The sequence below is a fragment of the Oncorhynchus mykiss genome, chromosome 13 (genome assembly GCF_057628025.1).
Source record: "Oncorhynchus mykiss isolate SJ-2025 chromosome 13, ASM5762802v1, whole genome shotgun sequence".
In the NCBI taxonomy this organism is placed as follows: domain Eukaryota; kingdom Metazoa; phylum Chordata; class Actinopteri; order Salmoniformes; family Salmonidae; genus Oncorhynchus; species Oncorhynchus mykiss.
The window spans coordinates 65,549,598-65,568,353 of record NC_143034.1 but is presented as its reverse complement, the minus strand read 5'-3'; the positions used below and the strand labels follow the sequence as shown (position 1 = coordinate 65,568,353).

General features: G+C 41.6%; 2 protein-coding genes across 2 annotated transcripts; both read right to left on the bottom strand.

Annotated features, from left to right (window-relative positions):
- LOC110486905 (uncharacterized) lies at positions 1–5,418 on the bottom strand. Its single transcript, XM_090197200.1, has 4 exons — positions 4,430–5,418; positions 3,515–3,847; positions 2,651–2,784; positions 1–875 (listed from the first exon to the last, which is right to left on the bottom strand). The coding sequence occupies exons 1-4, from the start codon at positions 4,494–4,496 to the stop codon at positions 765–767; spliced, it is 645 nt and encodes a 214-aa protein (XP_090053326.1). The 5' UTR covers positions 4,497–5,418; the 3' UTR covers positions 1–764.
- A 1,174-nt stretch (positions 5,419–6,592) lies between these two features.
- Positions 6,593–18,336, bottom strand: LOC110486898 (uncharacterized). Its single transcript, XM_090194540.1, has 8 exons — positions 18,270–18,336; positions 17,726–18,099; positions 17,238–17,297; positions 9,802–10,575; positions 9,442–9,681; positions 8,666–9,098; positions 8,423–8,581; positions 6,593–8,320 (listed from the first exon to the last, which is right to left on the bottom strand). Exons 1-5 carry the CDS (start codon positions 18,334–18,336, stop codon positions 9,622–9,624), a joined length of 1,335 nt encoding a protein of 444 aa, XP_090050666.1. The 3' UTR covers positions 6,593–8,320; positions 8,423–8,581; positions 8,666–9,098; positions 9,442–9,621.
- Between the last annotated feature and the right edge of the window lie 420 nt (positions 18,337–18,756).

Below are 18,756 nucleotides of genomic sequence, written 5' to 3'. Positions count from 1 at the left end.
TGGAAGTCTTATGACTCATTTATTATAAAAAATAGACTATCATTACAGGAACAACATGATCAGTACAGGAACTTAAGAATGCAAAAGTATTACAATAAAATAGCAGTAAAAGTTGCCTGGCGCCTGAAAAATAGGCATAGGCCCAATGCCATCAAATATGTAAAAACAATATATATACAATAGAGAATCAATTCAACATTTAAAAGTTGTTCAAAAATATATATTGTCAATCTATAAAGAAAAATAGAATGTACAGCTAAAGACAATGAAATTCAATGCACAGCAATCAGTGCTATTTTCAAGTTAAATTGTGGTTGTAATTACAAGACTCAAATTCTCCCTGATACGTCAGGGTCAAGGACTATAACGAACCTCTGTATGAACAACCATTTACAATGTGTGATGTCAGTCACATACAATGCTGTGTACTTAAGTAGCTACAGTATATAGGTAGCTTACCTTGAGGTTGAATGACTGACATAAGAGTACATCATTGATGCAAACCCTTGCTACTTAACACAACCTGAGAATATATCTTTCAAAGTCCTTCTTTGACATCATGTATTACAGTATGTTTACATAATTGTCTCTTAGTCAGCTGACATGAGCTTCCATTTGGACCCAAATTAAAGATGGCTGCCGTACATCATCAGTAACAAGCTGTCCGAAGGTCGTGCCCAAAGTAAAGATGGCTGCTGTGCAACACCCGTAGCAACCTGTCTTAGGTTGGTGCCCAAAGTAAAGATGGCTGCCGTGCAACATCACTAATAACCCATCTGGGGGAGGTGTGCACGTCTAATGGTGGTGCGCATGTCTTCATAGACATCGCTACTCTTGCTCTGTGTTGGTCTAATCGTTGCACGCCATGCCTTTAACTGGGAAGACAAGAGATCTTGGTCAGAAAAGGTACTATTAGTACGCTATGTTATTAACATTTAACTGACACTCTTATCCAGAGCGACTTACAGGAGCAATTAGGGTTAAGTGCCTTGCTCAAAAGCACAGCAACACATTTTTCACCAAGTCTGCTCGGGGATTCTAACCAGCGCCTTTTCTGTTACTGGCTCAACGCTCTTAACCTCTAGGCTTCCTGTCGCCGTGTCTTTAGAAGGGGGGGGGGGATCAGAAGGGGTCGTGTGTTTCAGTAAATACCTTGTGTATGGAATTGAAATTAATTGAACTAACATTATCATCAACACATTGCAAATGTCAAAAATGTGCATGTATACTGTACACACACACGCACGCACGCACGCACGCACACACACACACACGCACACGCGAGATAGATGAGACGGAATATGCAGGGGCAGAATTTGCGCAATTCCCCAGAAGCAGGTCATAACTCATGAAATACGATCAATGTAGATGAAATCAAACAATACCACTGAACATGTCTAGTATACGGAGCTATATCCTGTCAAATATGTTGTGACAGTACTGATAATAGAACTTCCCCAACAGATTCCATCAGTCAAAGCAAAAGGCTGAAGTTAAAAACTGTGCATTTCCCTACCAAAGACAGGTCAGTGGAGACAGTGCTGAGGTGGCAATCTTGCCACCCGACACACACACTCAAACATCTACACACAGATTCACAAGTTTAAACACCTACACACAGATTCACAAGCTTAAACACCTACACACAGATTCACAAGCTTCAACACCTACACACACACACACACAAAAAATACTATAGTATACTATGATATAAATACTGTGGTATTCACTGTAGTGTTTTTGTGGAGTAAAGTAGTATTTACTGTAGTATTTACAGTTAACTATAGTATAAATACTGTAGTAAAAGAAAACTGTATTTTATACTATAGTATTTACTGTAGTGTTTTTGCGGACTGTAATATACTGTAGTATATACAGTAGTGTTTCTGCGTACTAAAGTAGTATTTACTGTATTATACTTTAGTATCTGCAGTTAACTATAGTAAAAATAATGATGTAAATTAACTGTATTATATAATCAAGTATTTAATTAAGTGTTTTTGCAGAGTGTAGTATTTACTGTAGTATACTGTAGTATTTACTGCAGTGTGCTTGCGGATTGTATACTGTAGTATTTACTGTCCTGTTTTTGCGGACTGTAATATACTGTAGTATTTATTGTTGTGCCATTGCGGACATTACTGTAGTATTTACTATAGTATTTTAGTTTTATTATCTTTGACATAGAAGTGGAGGCTTTTTCCTTGAGGAAACCTACTGGGGAAATACTAAAAGAGAACATTTTCCATAACCTGTAGTTGGGTAGGTAGGACTGGGGTCTGAGAAGATATAGAAAAAAGCAGAAGCTCTGAACTAACCTAGCACAAATGTGGATATGGGGAGGGGAATGGTTAGGGGTTATGCAAATTAAATACTGTAGTATTTACTATCATTAAAGTCTAGTGTTTTTGCAGACTGTAGTGTTTTTGGGGACAATACTGTAGAATTTACTCAGGTTTTTTTCATATAATACTGCAGTATACTACAACATTAAGTACTACACATGATCGAGGGATACTACAGTGTATAGTATTGTACAGTATACTACAATTTACTACAGAATTCTATAGTCACTACTGTAGTATTCTATAGTAAACTGCAGTATTTTTTAATGTGGGCACACACACACACACTTTACTGTAGTACTTACCCTGGGGATGACCCAGATGAAGAGGATGAGCAGACTCAGGAGAAGCACAGAGCCAGCAGTGACAGCTGAGACCAGGACTAGATACCAGGACATTCCTAGCCCTGAGGATGCGTCATTCTGGTCACACTCCTCATCTGTGGCACAGCAACACACCAGGGTAGCACACATTTTAATTCAGTTCAGTCCAATACAACTCAACAAACTGACCAGTCTGAACTTGTTTAGAAGTTACAGCCTGGTAGCTCAAATTAGGATTAGTTCCTATGAGACTGTGCTGCTCAGAGATCACATTAAGACAATGGTCCTGAATCATTCCCTAACCCTCCTCTTGACCCCATTAACATTCAATATTTGCAGATCTGAAGGATCTGGATAGCTATAACCAGTGGAGCAGCTTCCAACGTACAGATCTGTATCCAGGACATACATGCCAGGCTGTGAAAGGCCAGAAAAATTGCCGTCCAGCAGACGGTACCGGTCCATAAAGGCTCAGACCAACAGGCTCCTAAAGAGCTTCTGTCCCCTGACCATAAGACTGTTAAATGGTTCATAACTACTGCTCCCCCTTTGTATTAGATGTATCACTACCACTACACTGCTGTTCATGGATTACTGATTACCATTCATATCCATTTATCCAGCTCCTTATCTTATTTCTCATGTTGTTTTCTATTTAATTGCTTATTAGTTATACTATTTTGATATTGAATGCTGCACTGTAGGGTAAGGCTTGCAAGTTAAGCATTTCACTGTGCTTGAGCATATGACCACAAAAAATGACCACAAAAAACTTGAACATTGAAGGGTGCAGTAAGTGCCAAATGGAAGGTTAGGGAACGAATCAGGACTGGCTGAGACACTCACCATTCACCACCAGCAAAACAGCTCCTTCCCCCTCAGTCTTCTCAATCTTGTTTTTCTTATAAACACTGTACACACACCAGAAGGCCCCAGAGTCTTCTATGGTCAGGTTTGTGATGGTGATGTCCATTTTGTTGAGACTTCCGTTAGTCGTCAATCTGAGTTTGAACCTCTCGTGGAGGGTTAATTTTTTTGTTTCCTGGTGAAAGTAGAGGACTAGAATCTCTTTTGTTAGGCGCATGTACACACTCAGGTTTTCTTGGTCTGGCAGAGAGGTGCTGCAGTGGATGGTCATAGTGTCTCCCTCCTGCTTTCGTACCAGCAGTCCCTTGCTCCCTTTCATGAGCAGATGGGAGAATGGAAGAAAAACACACACAACATATGTGTCAGATCTTTTGTTTTAAGGATAAGCCAATACCAACCAGTTAAGGAGATCTTTACTACCCAAAACTAGTTTCACACAAGTCTGGGTCTATTTTTGGAAATGGATTATGAATACAAGGAACCATCTACTACTCTCATTTGAATATTACGCTTGAAAAGTAAATGACTTGAAAACAGCATCTGTATATCTATGATATTGCAACTCTAGATTACAGTGGACTCTAGATTACAGTGGACTCTAGATTACAGTGGACTCTAGATTACAGTGGACTCTAGATTACAGTGGACTCCTGAAAAAGGCAATGTCTTGGGACTGTTGTGCCAGATATGCAGTTATCAGGAGCAAGCTATTGAAAATCATGTCATTGAAATGAGACTGGAAACTGTATTGTACTTATTCAGGAGTCGAATGTACATAATATATTTTAAAGTGTAAAACTGACTAGATGAAATGTTAAATCAAAAACCACCCCTTTCCATGAACTCAAAAGGATGTCCACCTCCCAATAGAAAACTAAAATAAACACCACTCACCTTTCTCAGCCAAGGTGCAGCAAAGAAGGCAGAGGAAGATTGCACAACAGAGACAGAGTGCAGACATCCTGCTAATACAAGACCTTCACATCACAACTAAACTGAGCCTTCAAATAACAGGAAATATACAGAATGTCTTTACCACAGTGGTGTCTGCTCTAGAACCTCTCCACCAATAGGAACACGAAGTAGGCCTAATTGTGTGTGATAGAGTCATAGGTTAGGGATAAATGAGGTTAAACAACAAAACACAATTATTTTCAGAGCATTAATTTGTGGGTTTGTCATTCAAAGACAGTCACTTCAAGTACAACTGGAATGGTACGCTACAACAACCACTTCAAATGGACACACGCCATCAACTTTTCAAAGTTACTTCACACTGTTGTGACCTGTTATTAGAGAGACTATAGGCAGGTAAATATAACAAACCAGAGTGTGTGACAACAATGACTTCTAACTCTACTGATGCTTTCTATGTGCAACCTGGGTTCAGGTGATGTGCGTAACACTAGACTCCCTACTCCCAGAATGGTTCACGACATACATACATAACATATCCTCTACTCTCAGACATGATAGAGGTGAATGGTTCACTACATAACATATCCTCTACTCTCAGACATGATAGAGGTGAATGGTTCACTACATAACATATCCTCTACTCTCAGACATGATAGAGGTGAATGGTTCACTACATAACATATCCTCTACTCTCAGACATGATAGAGGTGAATGGTTCACTACATAACATATCCTCTACTCTCAGACATGATGGAGGTGAATGGTTCACTACATAACATATCCTCTACTCCCAGACATGATAGAGGTGAATGGTTCACTACATAACATATCCTCTACTCTCAGACATAATAGAGGTGAATGGTTCACTACATAACATATCCTCTACTCTCAGACATGATAGAGGTGAATGGTTCACTACATAACATATCCTCTACTCTCAGACATGATAGAGGTGAATGGTTCACTACATAACATATCCTCTACTCTCAGACATAATAGAGGTGAATGGTTCACTACATAACATATCCTCTACTCTCAGACATGATAGAGGTGAATGGTTCACTACATAACATATCCTCTACTCTCAGACATGATAGAGGTGAATGGTTCACTACATAACATATCCTCTACTCTCAGACATAATAGATGGGGATGGTTCACTACATAACATATCCTCTACTCTCAGACATGATAGAGGTGAATGGTTCACTACATAACATATCCTCTACTCTCAGACATGATAGAGGTGAATGGTTCACTACATAACATATCCTCTACTCTCAGACATAATAGAGGTGAATGGTTCACTACATAACATATCCTCTACTCTCAGACATGATAGAGGTGAATGGTTCACTACATAACATATCCTCTACTCTCAGACATGATAGAGGTGAATGGTTCACTACATAACATATCCTCTACTCTCAGACATGATAGAGGTGAATGGTTCACTACATAACATATCCTCTACTCTCAGAATTGATAGAGGTGAATGGTTCACTACATAACCTATCCTCTACTCTCAGACATGATAGAGGTGAATGGTTCACTACATAACATATCCTCTACTCTCAGACATGATAGAGGTGAATGGTTCACTACATAACATATCCTCTACTCTCAGACATGATAGAGGTGAACGGTTCACAACATACAGTGGAAACAGTATACAGTGGCGGAAAAAGTACCCAACTGTCATACTTGAGTAAAAGTAAAGATACCTTAATAGAAAATGACTCAAGTAAAAGTAGTCACCCAGTAAAGTTCTACTTTAATAAAAGTCTAAAAGTATTTGGTTTAAAATATACTTAAGTATGAAAAATAAAAGTAGAAATCATTTAAAATTCCTTATATTAAGCAAACCAGATGGCACCATTTTCTTGTTTTTTTAATGTTTTTTTTAATGGTTCTCTACCAGTGGTGTAAAGTGCTTAAGTAAACATATTTTAAAGTACTACTTCAGTAGTTATTTTTAGTTATTTGTACTTTACTCTTTATATTTTTGATTACTTTTACTTCACTACATTCCTAAAGAAAATAATGTACTTTTTACTCCATACATTTTCCCTGACACCCAAAAGTACTTCAATTGTACCGTCTGGTTTTCTTAATATAAGGAATGTGAAATTACTTATATTTTAGCAATTACATTTACCTTTGATAAATAAGTATACTTAAAACAAAATACTTTTAGACTTTTACTCAAATAGTATTTTACTGGTTGGCTTTCACCTTGACTTGAGTCATTTTCTATTAGGGTATCTTTACTTTTACTCAAGTATGACAGTTGGGTATTTGTTCCACCACTGTTCACTACATAACATATCCTCTACTCCCAGACATAGAGGTGAATGGTTCACCACATAACATATCCTCTACTCCCAGACATAGAGGTGAATGGTTCACCACATAACATAACCTCACCACAACATATTTAACAGCAAATTATATAGCATGACATCTCCCTTAGAAAGCTACACTGTGGAGGAAGTGTGTATACACACCTGATTCAATAATTATGGTCTAAATTGAAGACCATGGTAAATTGCTTATTGAATCAGGTTAGAGTGGGTCTGGTCAATTGCTTATTGAATCAGGTTAGAGTGGGTCTGGTCAATTGCTTGTTGAATCAGGTTAGAGTGGGTCTGGTCATTTGCTTATTGAATCAGGTTAGAGTGGGTCTGGTCAATTGCTTATTGAATCAGGTTAGAGTGGGTCTGGTCAGTTGCTTGTTGAATGAGGTTAGAGTGTGTCTGGTCAATTGCTTATTGAATCAGGTTGGAGTGGGTCTGGTCAATTGCTTATTGAATCAGGTTAGAGTGGGTCTGGTCAGTTGCTTGTTGAATCAGGTTAGAGTGGGTCTGGTCAGTTGCTTGTTGAATCAGGTTAGAGTGGGTCTGGTCAGTTGCTTGTTGAATCAGGTTAGAGTGGGTCTGGTCAATTGCTTATTGAATCAGGTTAGAGTGGGTCTGGTCAGTTGCTTGTTGAATCAGGTTAGTGTGGGTCTGGTCAGTTGCTTGTTGAATCAGGTTAGAGTGGGTCTGGTCAGTTGCTTGTTGAATCAGGTTAGAGTGGGTCTGGTCAGTTGCTTGTTGATTCAGGTTAGTGTGGTTCTGGTCAGTTGCTTGTTGAATCAGGTTAGTGTGGGTCTGGTCAATTGCTTGTTGAATCAGGTTAGTGTGGGTCTGGTCAATTGCTTGTTGAATCAGGTTGGAGTGGGTCTGGTCAATTGCTTATTGAATCAGGTTAGAGTGTATCTGGTCAGTTGCTTATTGAATCAGGTTAGAGTGGGTCTGGTCAATTGCTTATTGAATCAGGTTAGAATGGGTCTGGAACTAAATACAGTGCACACAGCACCTACTGTTGGTAAACTTCAAGTCAGGGTGTGAGAACAACTCTCTCTAGTGGGGGGGAGAGGTGTCTGCATAAAGCCAACAATTTGGGTACTTTTGAGGGCCAGGCCTCAGAGAGCTGGAAACACAAAAGGAAACATTTCTGGGCCAAACACTGGAGCTAAACCTGATACAGGAAATATCCTATTAGAAAACAGTTCATCACTGATCTCAAGTGAGGTACCCATACATACAAGTTGTATATTGAGATGCTGTATATGGTGGTACATTAAAAATGCTTTTCTATATTTTTTGTAATGCACGTTCATATATTAATAAAATATTGATTTACATATTGTACATCTGTACAGTATGCAACATATAGCAACTATAAATGATGATAGAACATACAGCATATTAGATGAATGTGAACATCAAGACATGAAGTAGAGAGGGATACTTTTTTCAGTCGTTTTTCTATGCTGAAGTCTGAAATATTCATGTGTGGATATGGTCCCTCTGGGCAAATGGCCTGTGAGACTAAATGAAAAACAGTGCTGCTACTTCAACCACTTGCTATGCAACTGTAAAAAGCTCAGTTTATGAAATCAATTAACTTTGGAAGGATTCATACCAAAGTAGGGTAGAGTTCCAGGGGCAAGTTTCTGTCATCTGTGCCACGAAGGTGGAGTGTTGGGCAGGGAACTGTCAACGGAGCTGGCTTGATGGTGTTGAGGTGGTCCCATCAGAGTAGAGCATCCTGGGATATTTTTCCCATAGACCTGCTGTTAGACTAGAGGAAAGATGTTAGCAGGCAGGAGATCACCAGAGAAAGCGATAATTGGCTGGCACAGCATTTCAATTAAACCATATTCACCTGCTTTCCTGAAGTAAGGATTCCCCCCTTTGGGAAGACCAGAGTTCCCCAGATACATTCCCATCGGGGGAGGTGGTGGTACAGGCTTGTTCTGTAAACCACATCAACAAATTCTCCAAATGATTAGTACCATTCTCACAGTTAAAATACAATGATCAGGCGCTATTTTTAACTGACATGATTTAAACTGAATACCTCAGCCTTGGGGTCAGTTTTGTGTCTACAAAGAATATTTAAACAGGTTCCTTAAGGAGTGGTCTTTCTCATCAGATAGATGAATCTACTTCCCTCTCCTGAAGATCCATCATCCACTGTTCTGAAGCGCTACAGCAGGTGTCTCAGGCTCAGCCCCCGGCCGGCTGCCAGTCTGGCTCTGAGGGTTGGCCTCGGTGATGGTCATTATGGAACAATGCACCACATCTACTCCAGGTATCTGTGACAAGTGGGAGAAGTCAGTCCACTCTACTCATGTCACCATACAGAACAACCACTAATTACATTTTTTATGTATTTTTATTTAACCTTTATTTAACTAGGCAAGTCAGTTAAGAACAAATTCTCATTTACGATGACGGCCTACACCGGCCAAACCCGGACGACACTGGGCCAATTGTGCGCCGCCCTATGGGACTCCCAATCACGGCCGGTTGTGATACAGCCTGGATTCGAACCAGGGTGTCTGTAGTGACGCCTCTAGCACTGAGATGCAGTGCCTTAGACCGCTTCACCACTCGGGAGTAGCAATTTCCTTACTCATAAAAGAAAGCTTAAATTACCCTTTCTCTTGCAGTAGAAATCTCCACATGGTGGTATTCACTCCATCATTCCACGTTGGTCCCACCATGGTGGTGATTGGAGATGGTGTTGGAGCATTGCATTGGTCGCAGGGACGCTGACTGTTGGGAGGGTGGTAGGGATGCCCACCCTCTGCGCAGGGATGATATCCTGGTATTGAGCTACCCCTGCATGTACTTCATCTCCTGCTGCAAGTTGTTCAGCAGGACCTGAATCTCACCCTAGAGGACATCAGGAGATTTAGCAGACTGACACAAAGAGAGAGGCTTCACACCATGCCCATTGGACCATCTTTAGGATTCTTTCTCACCCAACTCCAATTTCATAAGGACAAACCTTACCTTGTGAGATGCTTCATGACTGACGGGACATGTCCCTGCTCCTGTGAGCTCTGATGGGACGTGTTCCTGCTCCTGTGAGCTCTGATGGGACGTGTTCCTGCTCCTGTGAGCTCTGACGGGATGTGTTCCTGCTCCTATGAGCTCTGATGGGACGTGTTCCTGCTCCTGTGAGCTCTGATGGGATGTGTTCCTGCTCCTGTGAGCTCTGATGGGACGTGTTCCTGCTCCTGTGAGCTCTGACGGGATGTGTTCCTGCTCCTGTGAGCTCTGATGGGACGTGTTCCTGCTCCTATGAGCTCTGATGGGACGTGTTCCTGCTCCTGTGAGCTCTGATGGGATGTGTTCCTGCTCCTGTGAGCTCTGATGGGACGTGTTCCTGCTCCTGTGAGCTCTGACGGGATGTGTTCCTGCTCCTGTGAGCTCTGATGGGACTTGTTCCTGCTCCTGTGAGCTCTGACGGAACGTGTTCCTGCTCCTGTGAGCTCTGATGGGACGTGTTCCTGCTCCTGTGAGCTCTGATGGGATGTGTCCCTGCTCCTGTGAGCTCTGACGGGACGTGTTCCTGCTCCTGTGAGCTCTGATGGGACGTGTTCCTGCTCCTGTGAGCTCTGACGGGAAGTGTTCCTGCTCCTGTGAGCTCTGATGGGACGTGTTCCTGCTCCTATGAGCTCTGATGGGATGGGTCCCTGTGAGCTCTGACAGGATGGGTCCCTGCGAGCTCTGATGGGATGTGTCCCTGCGAGCTTTGATGGGATGTGTCCCTGCTCCTGTGATCTATGATAGAGGAAAGTGAGCCAGATTAGAGCTCTATGATTCAGCAATTAAACATTCAGCACCCCATGACTATTGAAATGTACTAAAGTCGAACCTTGCTCCATTGCTAATTATTTACAGGGGTCCCCATCATTTTCCATTGCCCATATTGTGATTCCTATAAAAGCTGGAGAATTTGGTCAAGTTACCAGAATTTTGCAATCAAAGAGTCTAAGAGTAGCCGTTCTGTCCATATAATCTTATTCATATCAGCACTTCTCCTCTGGAACTCTTTGCTTTATGAGATGCAATACGATACAGTATCACAAAATTCCATGCCAGCAGATTGGATAATTGTTAAGATATTTCATCAAGGTTTAAGATAAATGATTAAATAATTCTACCCAGAAACTTAACCATTAGGATTAGAGGTTATGTAGCATGAACAAGGAGTAATTAAAAATAATAAACACAGCTCCAACTGGGTTGGAGGGGGGACGAGAGGAATGCATGTGTGTGCCTAACAAAAACAAAGAGGATCCTTAAACTATGTTTGAACCGACTCAGCTATAACTCTGTGGATATAAAATAAGAGAGCGAGAACCCCTCCAGGTTTTCCGTATCTGGGGGGGACTGGAACTGTCAGCTAAGTGGTAATAAACTGTGATGAGACTTCAGGAGATAATCCAGATTTAGTGTGTAATGTATGTGCGTTAAGGGGTTGGAATGGACTTTTGAAGCTGCTTTTTCTTTGTCGGAGAAGAGGAGGGACATCTAAAAAGCTATTGGACAAAATGTGAGGTACATAAACCAATGTACATGGTATTATGACCAGAGCTCTCGGGAATAAACGCTATTGGCTAATTTTGGTTGACTGGTCTCTGTCTATTTTATGCAAATAAGGATCTTACAAATTCTCAGAAACGGACAGAGTGTTTTAAATTGAATTGCATGACTGGTAATGTAAGTCATTCTAGAGTTCCAAATTGGCCTACAATCCCAGCATGAATGCTCACTGTCATTGGTGCACGCGAAAGTCTAATAGCGCGAGGCCACCATGTGTCCAGGTCAGAATGTAAAGTTATAATTTCATTCATCTCAAGTTAAATCAGATAGAAACCACAAATGCAATAGTTCTGATAACACGTATATACCATTTAAAACACTAGAGGTTTCATGATGCTGGTTTCTAAACCAAAGTAGATCATTTTAAGATTGTTCTACACATCTGTTGAGGTCTCTATAAGCTTCAATATGAGGTCGTAAACCTAGCATGAAAGTGCATCCTTGTAGCTGTGTGGGCTAATTTAGTCAACATGTTTGCCTTGAGTAAGTTGAGCCAATGGCCATGGGGTAAGTTGAGCCAATGGCCATGGGGTAAGTTGAGCCAATGGTTGAACCAATGGCAAGTTGAGCAAATGTTTCTTCCCAGGCGTAATGCAAGGCATAATCGCTGGGATATGAGGTAACAAGGAGCTCCAGCCTTAGAATTGGGGATGACGTACTGTCCTTTGAGTGACAGAAAACTGAGCCAATCATGACAGAAAACTGAGCCAATCAGGCACAACGCTCTGTATTTTCCACTGGCTGCCCCACCACCACAGAAAGCACTGAGCTAGGCTGAAACACCTGCATTTTGGAGCTGCCTTACTCAAGAAAGCAAAAAAGAGATCATGTTTTTATGCGGATTTATTAACTCAATTACTTTTTTTTTTTACATTGTTTGCAAACTGATATGTGTCACGTATTAATGCCCAAATAACATACAAAACAGGCAAGACCCCCACCCCCCCAAAAAAAGTGTGGGCCCTGCCCCACCTGCCCTGAATGACGGGTCTCCACTGGTTGACATCATGTTTGAATGACTACCCTTTCCTCTGTCCATATCTGTAAGATCCCTCAGTCAAGTAGGGAGTTTCAAGCAGAGATTCAACTAGAACGACCACGAGGGTTTCTAAAGCCTCATAAAGGGCAGTGATTGGTAGATGGCTAACAATAACAAATCAGACGTTTAATATCTCGTTAAGCATGGTCAAGTTAATAAATGCTGTGGATGATGTATTAAACCACCCAGACCAGTGGAGGCTGATGAGGGGAGGATGACTCATAGTAATGTCTGGAATGGAGTAAATGGAATGGTATCAAACACATCAAAGACATGGTCCCCTCAGCAGTCTTTACTGGCCCAGACACACCAAAGATACAGTCGTCCTTCTGAACTGGAGGATAGGGAGGGAACTGCTTAGGGATGTCACCATCAACAGTGACAAGCCACGGGGGTCTGACAACTTGGATGGAAAATGACTGAAAATAATAGCAGACCATATTGCCACTCCTATTTGTCATATCTTCAATCTAAGCTTACTAGAAAGTGTGTGCCCTCAGGTCTGGAGGGAAGCAAAAGTAATTCCCCTACTCAAGAATAGTAAAGCCCTCTTTACCGCTCAAATAGCTGACCAATCAGCCTGTTACCAACAATAAGAATATTTCGAAGATAAATACACAATGCAGAGACAGAGGACGAGAAGTCAATAGAGTAACAACGATCAATGGAAATAGTGGTTTTTCTGTAATAGGGAATTATCTATGGAAATAGTTGGTTTTCAGTTCAACATCTGTTAGGAATGTCAGTCCTGAACTTACGGTGTGGCACGTTCCCATTGGTCCAACCTGAAATAGGATACAGTTTTATTGCAAGGAATTCTAATTGGTCAACCACAGGATAGGGCTGAGTTATAAACTACACCCTGTCCCTTTGTTCTGTGGAGAACCACAGAAGAGAGTCACTGGGAGAGCATCACTGAGGACAGGGGAGAATCACTGGGAGAGCATCACTGAGGACAGGGGAGAATCACTGGGAGAGCATCACTGAGGACAGGGGGAATCACTGGGAGAGCATCACTGAGGACAGGGGAGAATCACTGGGAGAGCATCACTGAGGACAGGGGAGAATCACTGGGAGAGCATCACTGAGGACAGGGGAGAATCACTGGGAGAGCATCACTGAGGACAGGGGAGAATCACTGGGAGAGCATCACTGAGGACAGGGGAGAATCACTGGGAGAGCATCACTGAGGACAGGGGAGAATCACTGGGAGAGCATCACTGAGGACAGGGGAGAATCACTGGGAGAGAATCACTGAGGACAGGGGAGAATCACTGGGAGAGCATCACTGAGGACAGGGGAGAATCACTGGGAGAGCATCACTGAGGACAGGGGAGAATCACTGGGAGAGCATCACTGAGGACAGGGGAGAATCACTGGGAGAGCATCACTGAGGACAGGGGAGAATCACTGGGAGAGCATCACTGAGGACAGGGGAGAATCACTGGGAGAGCATCACTGAGGACAGGGGAGAATCACTGGGAGAGCATCACTGAGGACAGGGGAGAATCACTGGGAGAGCATCACTGAGGACAGGGGAGAATCACTGGGAGAGCATCACTGAGGACAGGGGAGAATGACCATCTACCTCCCCGTATGATTTGTTCTCTTCGAATAAACCTATTTTCCTCCCCCTGATTTACTTGGGGTCTGTGTTAATAAAGAATAACATCAACTGCTAACACAACCCTTAATAAACTTTTAGAAACATGTGTTTTTGACCAGATACAATGCTGTTTTACAGTTAACAAATTGACAAAAGACTTTCAGCATGCTTATAGGGAAGAGCATTCAACATGCACGGCACTTACACAAATGACTGACGATTGGCTGACTGAAATTGATGATAAAAAGATTGTGGGAGCTGTTTTGCTAGACTTCAGTACGGCTTTTGACATTATCGATCATAGTCAGCTGCTGGCTTTACACTTGCTATATTGTGGATAAAGAGTTACCTGTCTAACAGTACACAGGTAATCAGGTAATATTAATTAGAGAATTAATTTGATAAAATAGCATGTCATATCATATAATTCATAGTAAAGACACAACAATATGCATGTAAATCTCTCGTGGCACAAAGTGGAGGAGAGATTTGTTGTGCTTGTTTCAGTAAGAAGTGTTGACATGCTGAATGCACCGAGGTGTCTGTTTAAAGTACTGAGACACAGCTCGGACACCCATGCATACCCCACAAGACATGCCACCAAGGGTCTTTTTACAATCCAGAACAGACTATGGGAGCCGCACAGTACTTCATGGAGCCATGACTACATGGAACTCTATTCCACATCCGGTAACTGATGCAAGCAGTAGAAATCAGATAAAAATACACCTGATGGAACAGTGGAGTGTGAAGATACACAGGCACAGACACACATACTGTACACATGATAAGACACGCACTCTGCACACACGTACACATAGATTTTGTATTGTAGATATGTGATAGTAGAGTAGTGGCCTGAGGGAACACACTTAATGTGTTGTGAAAAGTGTTATGAAATGTAATGTCATGTAATATTTTAAAATGGTATATAACTGCCTTAATGTTCCTGGACCCCAGGAAGAGCAGCTGCTGCCTTGGCAATCTTTATTAAATACAAATACCATCAGCCCATTGGTGTTTTTATAATACAGCTACCGAGTTCAATGGCTGTGATGGGAGAAAACTGAGGATGGATCGACAACAATGAAGTGATTCCAAAATAATAACCTAATTGACAGCGAAAATATGAAATATGGTACGGGTAGGCTTGACGTCGGCAAATACTGGATAAAAAGAAACGGGATGGAGCTCGGCACAGGTACAATCCTGGAGGAAAACCTGTCTGCTTTACACCAGACACTGGTCAAGGAATTCACCTTTCAGCAGGACAATAACCTAAAACACAAGGCCAAATCTACACTGGAGTAGCTTACCTAGAAGACAGTGAACGTTCCTGACTGGCCAAGTTACAGTTTTGTACTTAAATCTGCTTGAAAATCTATGGCAAGACTTGAAAATTGCTGTTTAGCCAAGATCCCAAAAACCTGAAAAATTATGAAAATAATAAGGAAATAATATTGCACAATACAGGTGTACAAAGCTCTTACTTACCCAGGAAGACCCACAGCTGGTGTTTCTACTATGTATCGACTCAGGGGTTTGAATACTTAAAGGTATTGTAATGACCTGGCTAGATCATAAAGATACAATTGTCCAGACAGAGGGTTGAGTTGACGAATTCACGGTTTATTAACCCAACTCCACACAGGCTACTGTTCGGCCATAGCCCACGCCAAATAAATTAAGGATATCCATATGAACAACCGTGACCATCTCTTGTGAAGACCAGAAGTAAGAGAGAACAATGGCTAAACATGGCCTTAAACCTGCGATGCTCCACCCCCCTGCTGCTCCACCAGCCACCAGGATGCCCGGCACAAGAACATTCCAGGCAGTGGTTGGCAGATAGCAGATTGACTGGCATGTCGGACCCCGCGAACACTGCGTATTGGTAAGTACAACAAAACCAACAGCATAATACATAACACAGCTGTTTGGGTCGCTACAGTATTTTTGTGTTATTTTTTCTTCCACTTTGACAGAGTATTTTATGTAGATTGTTTACAAAAAAATGACAATTAAATAAATTTGAATCCCACTTTGTAACAATAAAAAACATGGCATTTGTCAACTCAAATGAACTAAAACACAATATTGGCTTCTGAATAAATGACTTCTTCAAATTGTGATGCACAAAGTAAAGGTGTTCTGTCAAGATCAATTTCACACACTGCTACTGTATCACACTAGTGTCTTCACTGTCAAATCAATGTCCACTAAATATGTGCATTTGTTTCATATCAGGTTTTAGTTACAATATATAAAACAATTATGAAAGAATAGTCTGGTGTGATTAACAACTACAGACAATGCTGCTAACAATTAGCTTGGTAGCAGGACAATGCGTGCACTCCATTTCTCCTGCAGAGGGGGAACAGAATAGTGTTGAGCCAGATTGCTCCCTCCTCCAGGCAAAGCATTCACATTCAGTTAGCGATGTGACGTGAGAGACAGAGCAGACATGACATCGACAGAGAAGAGAGCCCATGGCACCCCTGATAATACATCTGTCGCTACGGAAACGGTCCTGTCCTGGTGCTGGGGTTGTGCTCTGCTGGGACTGCTGTATCCTGAGGCTCTGGTTCCACAGGGGACAATAGGAACACTGTTATTTTTTCAATTTAACTAGGCAAGTCAGTTAAGAACAAATTCGTATTTACAATGATGGCCTACCCCGGACGACGCTGGGCCAATTGTGCGCCGCCCTATGGGACTACCAATCACAGCCGGATGTGATGCAGCCTGCCAACCACGAGAATGCCCGGAATTTTAAAAATGTTTAACCTTTATTTAACTAGGCAAGTCAACAAATTCTTATTTTCAATAACGGCCTAGGAACAGTGGGTTAACTGCCTGTTCAGGTGCAGAACAACAGATTTGTACCTTGTCAGCTTGGGGATTCGATCTTGCAACCTTTCAGTTATTATTTGTTAGAATTTCAGTTAGAATTTGTTCTTAACTGACTTGCCTAGTCAAATAAAAATATCATGGCATTTAGCTAGGACAGGAAGTACTTAACTAATCTTCCCAGACCTCCACATTCTTTCTGTGGAGACTGTGAAAAGCAGGGTCATGTTCACTAGGCATGAACTGGAAAGAAGCAGTCTGAAATGGGGAGGAACTATCTTAATAACTTCTTGAAGCGTTTTGCAACAGTGTGCCCTAATGGACATGACCCTGGGTGCTCACCTTGTCTGAGTCTTCTGGCTTGAAACAGCTTGAGAAGCAGCAGTCCAATGGCAAGAGAGCCTACTACCACACATACAGCAGCCACACTCATGTAACTGTTCTTTGGAATCTCCTTTTCAGTGCTGGGCTCGTACTGTAACACTAACACACAAAATCAGAATCATTATAAATGAAAATCACGTCACATTCAGGTATGCAATCAATTAGGTCATGTTTGTAGGGTATGTCAATTTATATTGGATACTAACAGAGGTTAATGTGAGAAAAGCAAGAATTCTTGATGGATCCTCTGCACAGTGGAAATCATGATGCAAAAAGGAGAATACTAAATGGTCAGTGTTAGGGTGTGAGGAAGGCACTTTGAATTCAAAACTGTGTAAAGCCCTTAGTTTTTCCTGACTGGGAAATACTCAGGGCCCTACCTATAAACATTTGAGTCCAAAAGCTTTGAGCTGACCTGTGAGGTTACCTGTGAGCTTACCTGTGACCTTCAGCATGAAGTTACAATGTGTGATTCCACTGTCAGTGTTCACCACACACTCATACGGACCCTCGTCTTCAGGCTGGGTTTCTTTGACCAACAGGGACACAACTTTGTCTTTCTCATTGGCAGGTGGCATGGGAAGCTGATATTTTGGGTTCAGCTGCAACCTGGGATTGGAGGATTGTTGATTGAATATGTTGCATTTGAACACAGGTCCACCTTTGTGAAGACCATTCTGGTCCAGCCTCCACCACACGACCTTCTCTATGTTTACATTACCAGTGGATTTCTCACTGATGTTCACAGAGCACTCTAGGACTGCATCCTTCCCAGAGTCCACCTGGACGACCTGCTTCAACTCTGGGCCCTGACTTAGACCTGTTTAAGCAGTAGATAGAAAAACAAAATTAAACAGGACTGTAGTACAGAAAATGTTACAACTGACAAGTGTAGTTTGGATAAAACAAAACTCCTAGACCATTCGGTGTGAGAATTTTGGAAGTTATGTTGGTAGAAGTACTACAAATTGTGCCTGCAGAATGCCTTACTTTTGGATGTCTTCATCCCAGTGATGAGGAGAAACATGAGAGTGGACAAGCTGAAGACCAACACCATGTTAAGGCCTTTCTCCTTAGTAGAAAAAAACAGGGGTTCTGTGAAACAGTGGTCTCTCCACAGGAAAGGGTTCACACCTGACAATCAGTGGTTGAGCCAAATTAAAATCTGAGAGCAACAGTGGATAGCCTGAATAATATGCATTGACTAATACAAGCATTGACTCAACATGCTATTTTTGCTTACTAAAAGCGAGCAGGGTCAATGTACAAAAAATAAAGTCTCACACTATATACACTCCCAACAATTTAAAGAGTAAACCTAACAACCAACGTTTTGGCAAAAATCTAAATTTATTTGTCAAATAATACTTGTCGACTAACAGTGAAACGCTTACTTACGGGCACTAATCAACAATGCAGAAAACGAAATTAGAGAACAAATTAAGACAGGCAATAAAGTGAGTTTAAAAAAAAATCA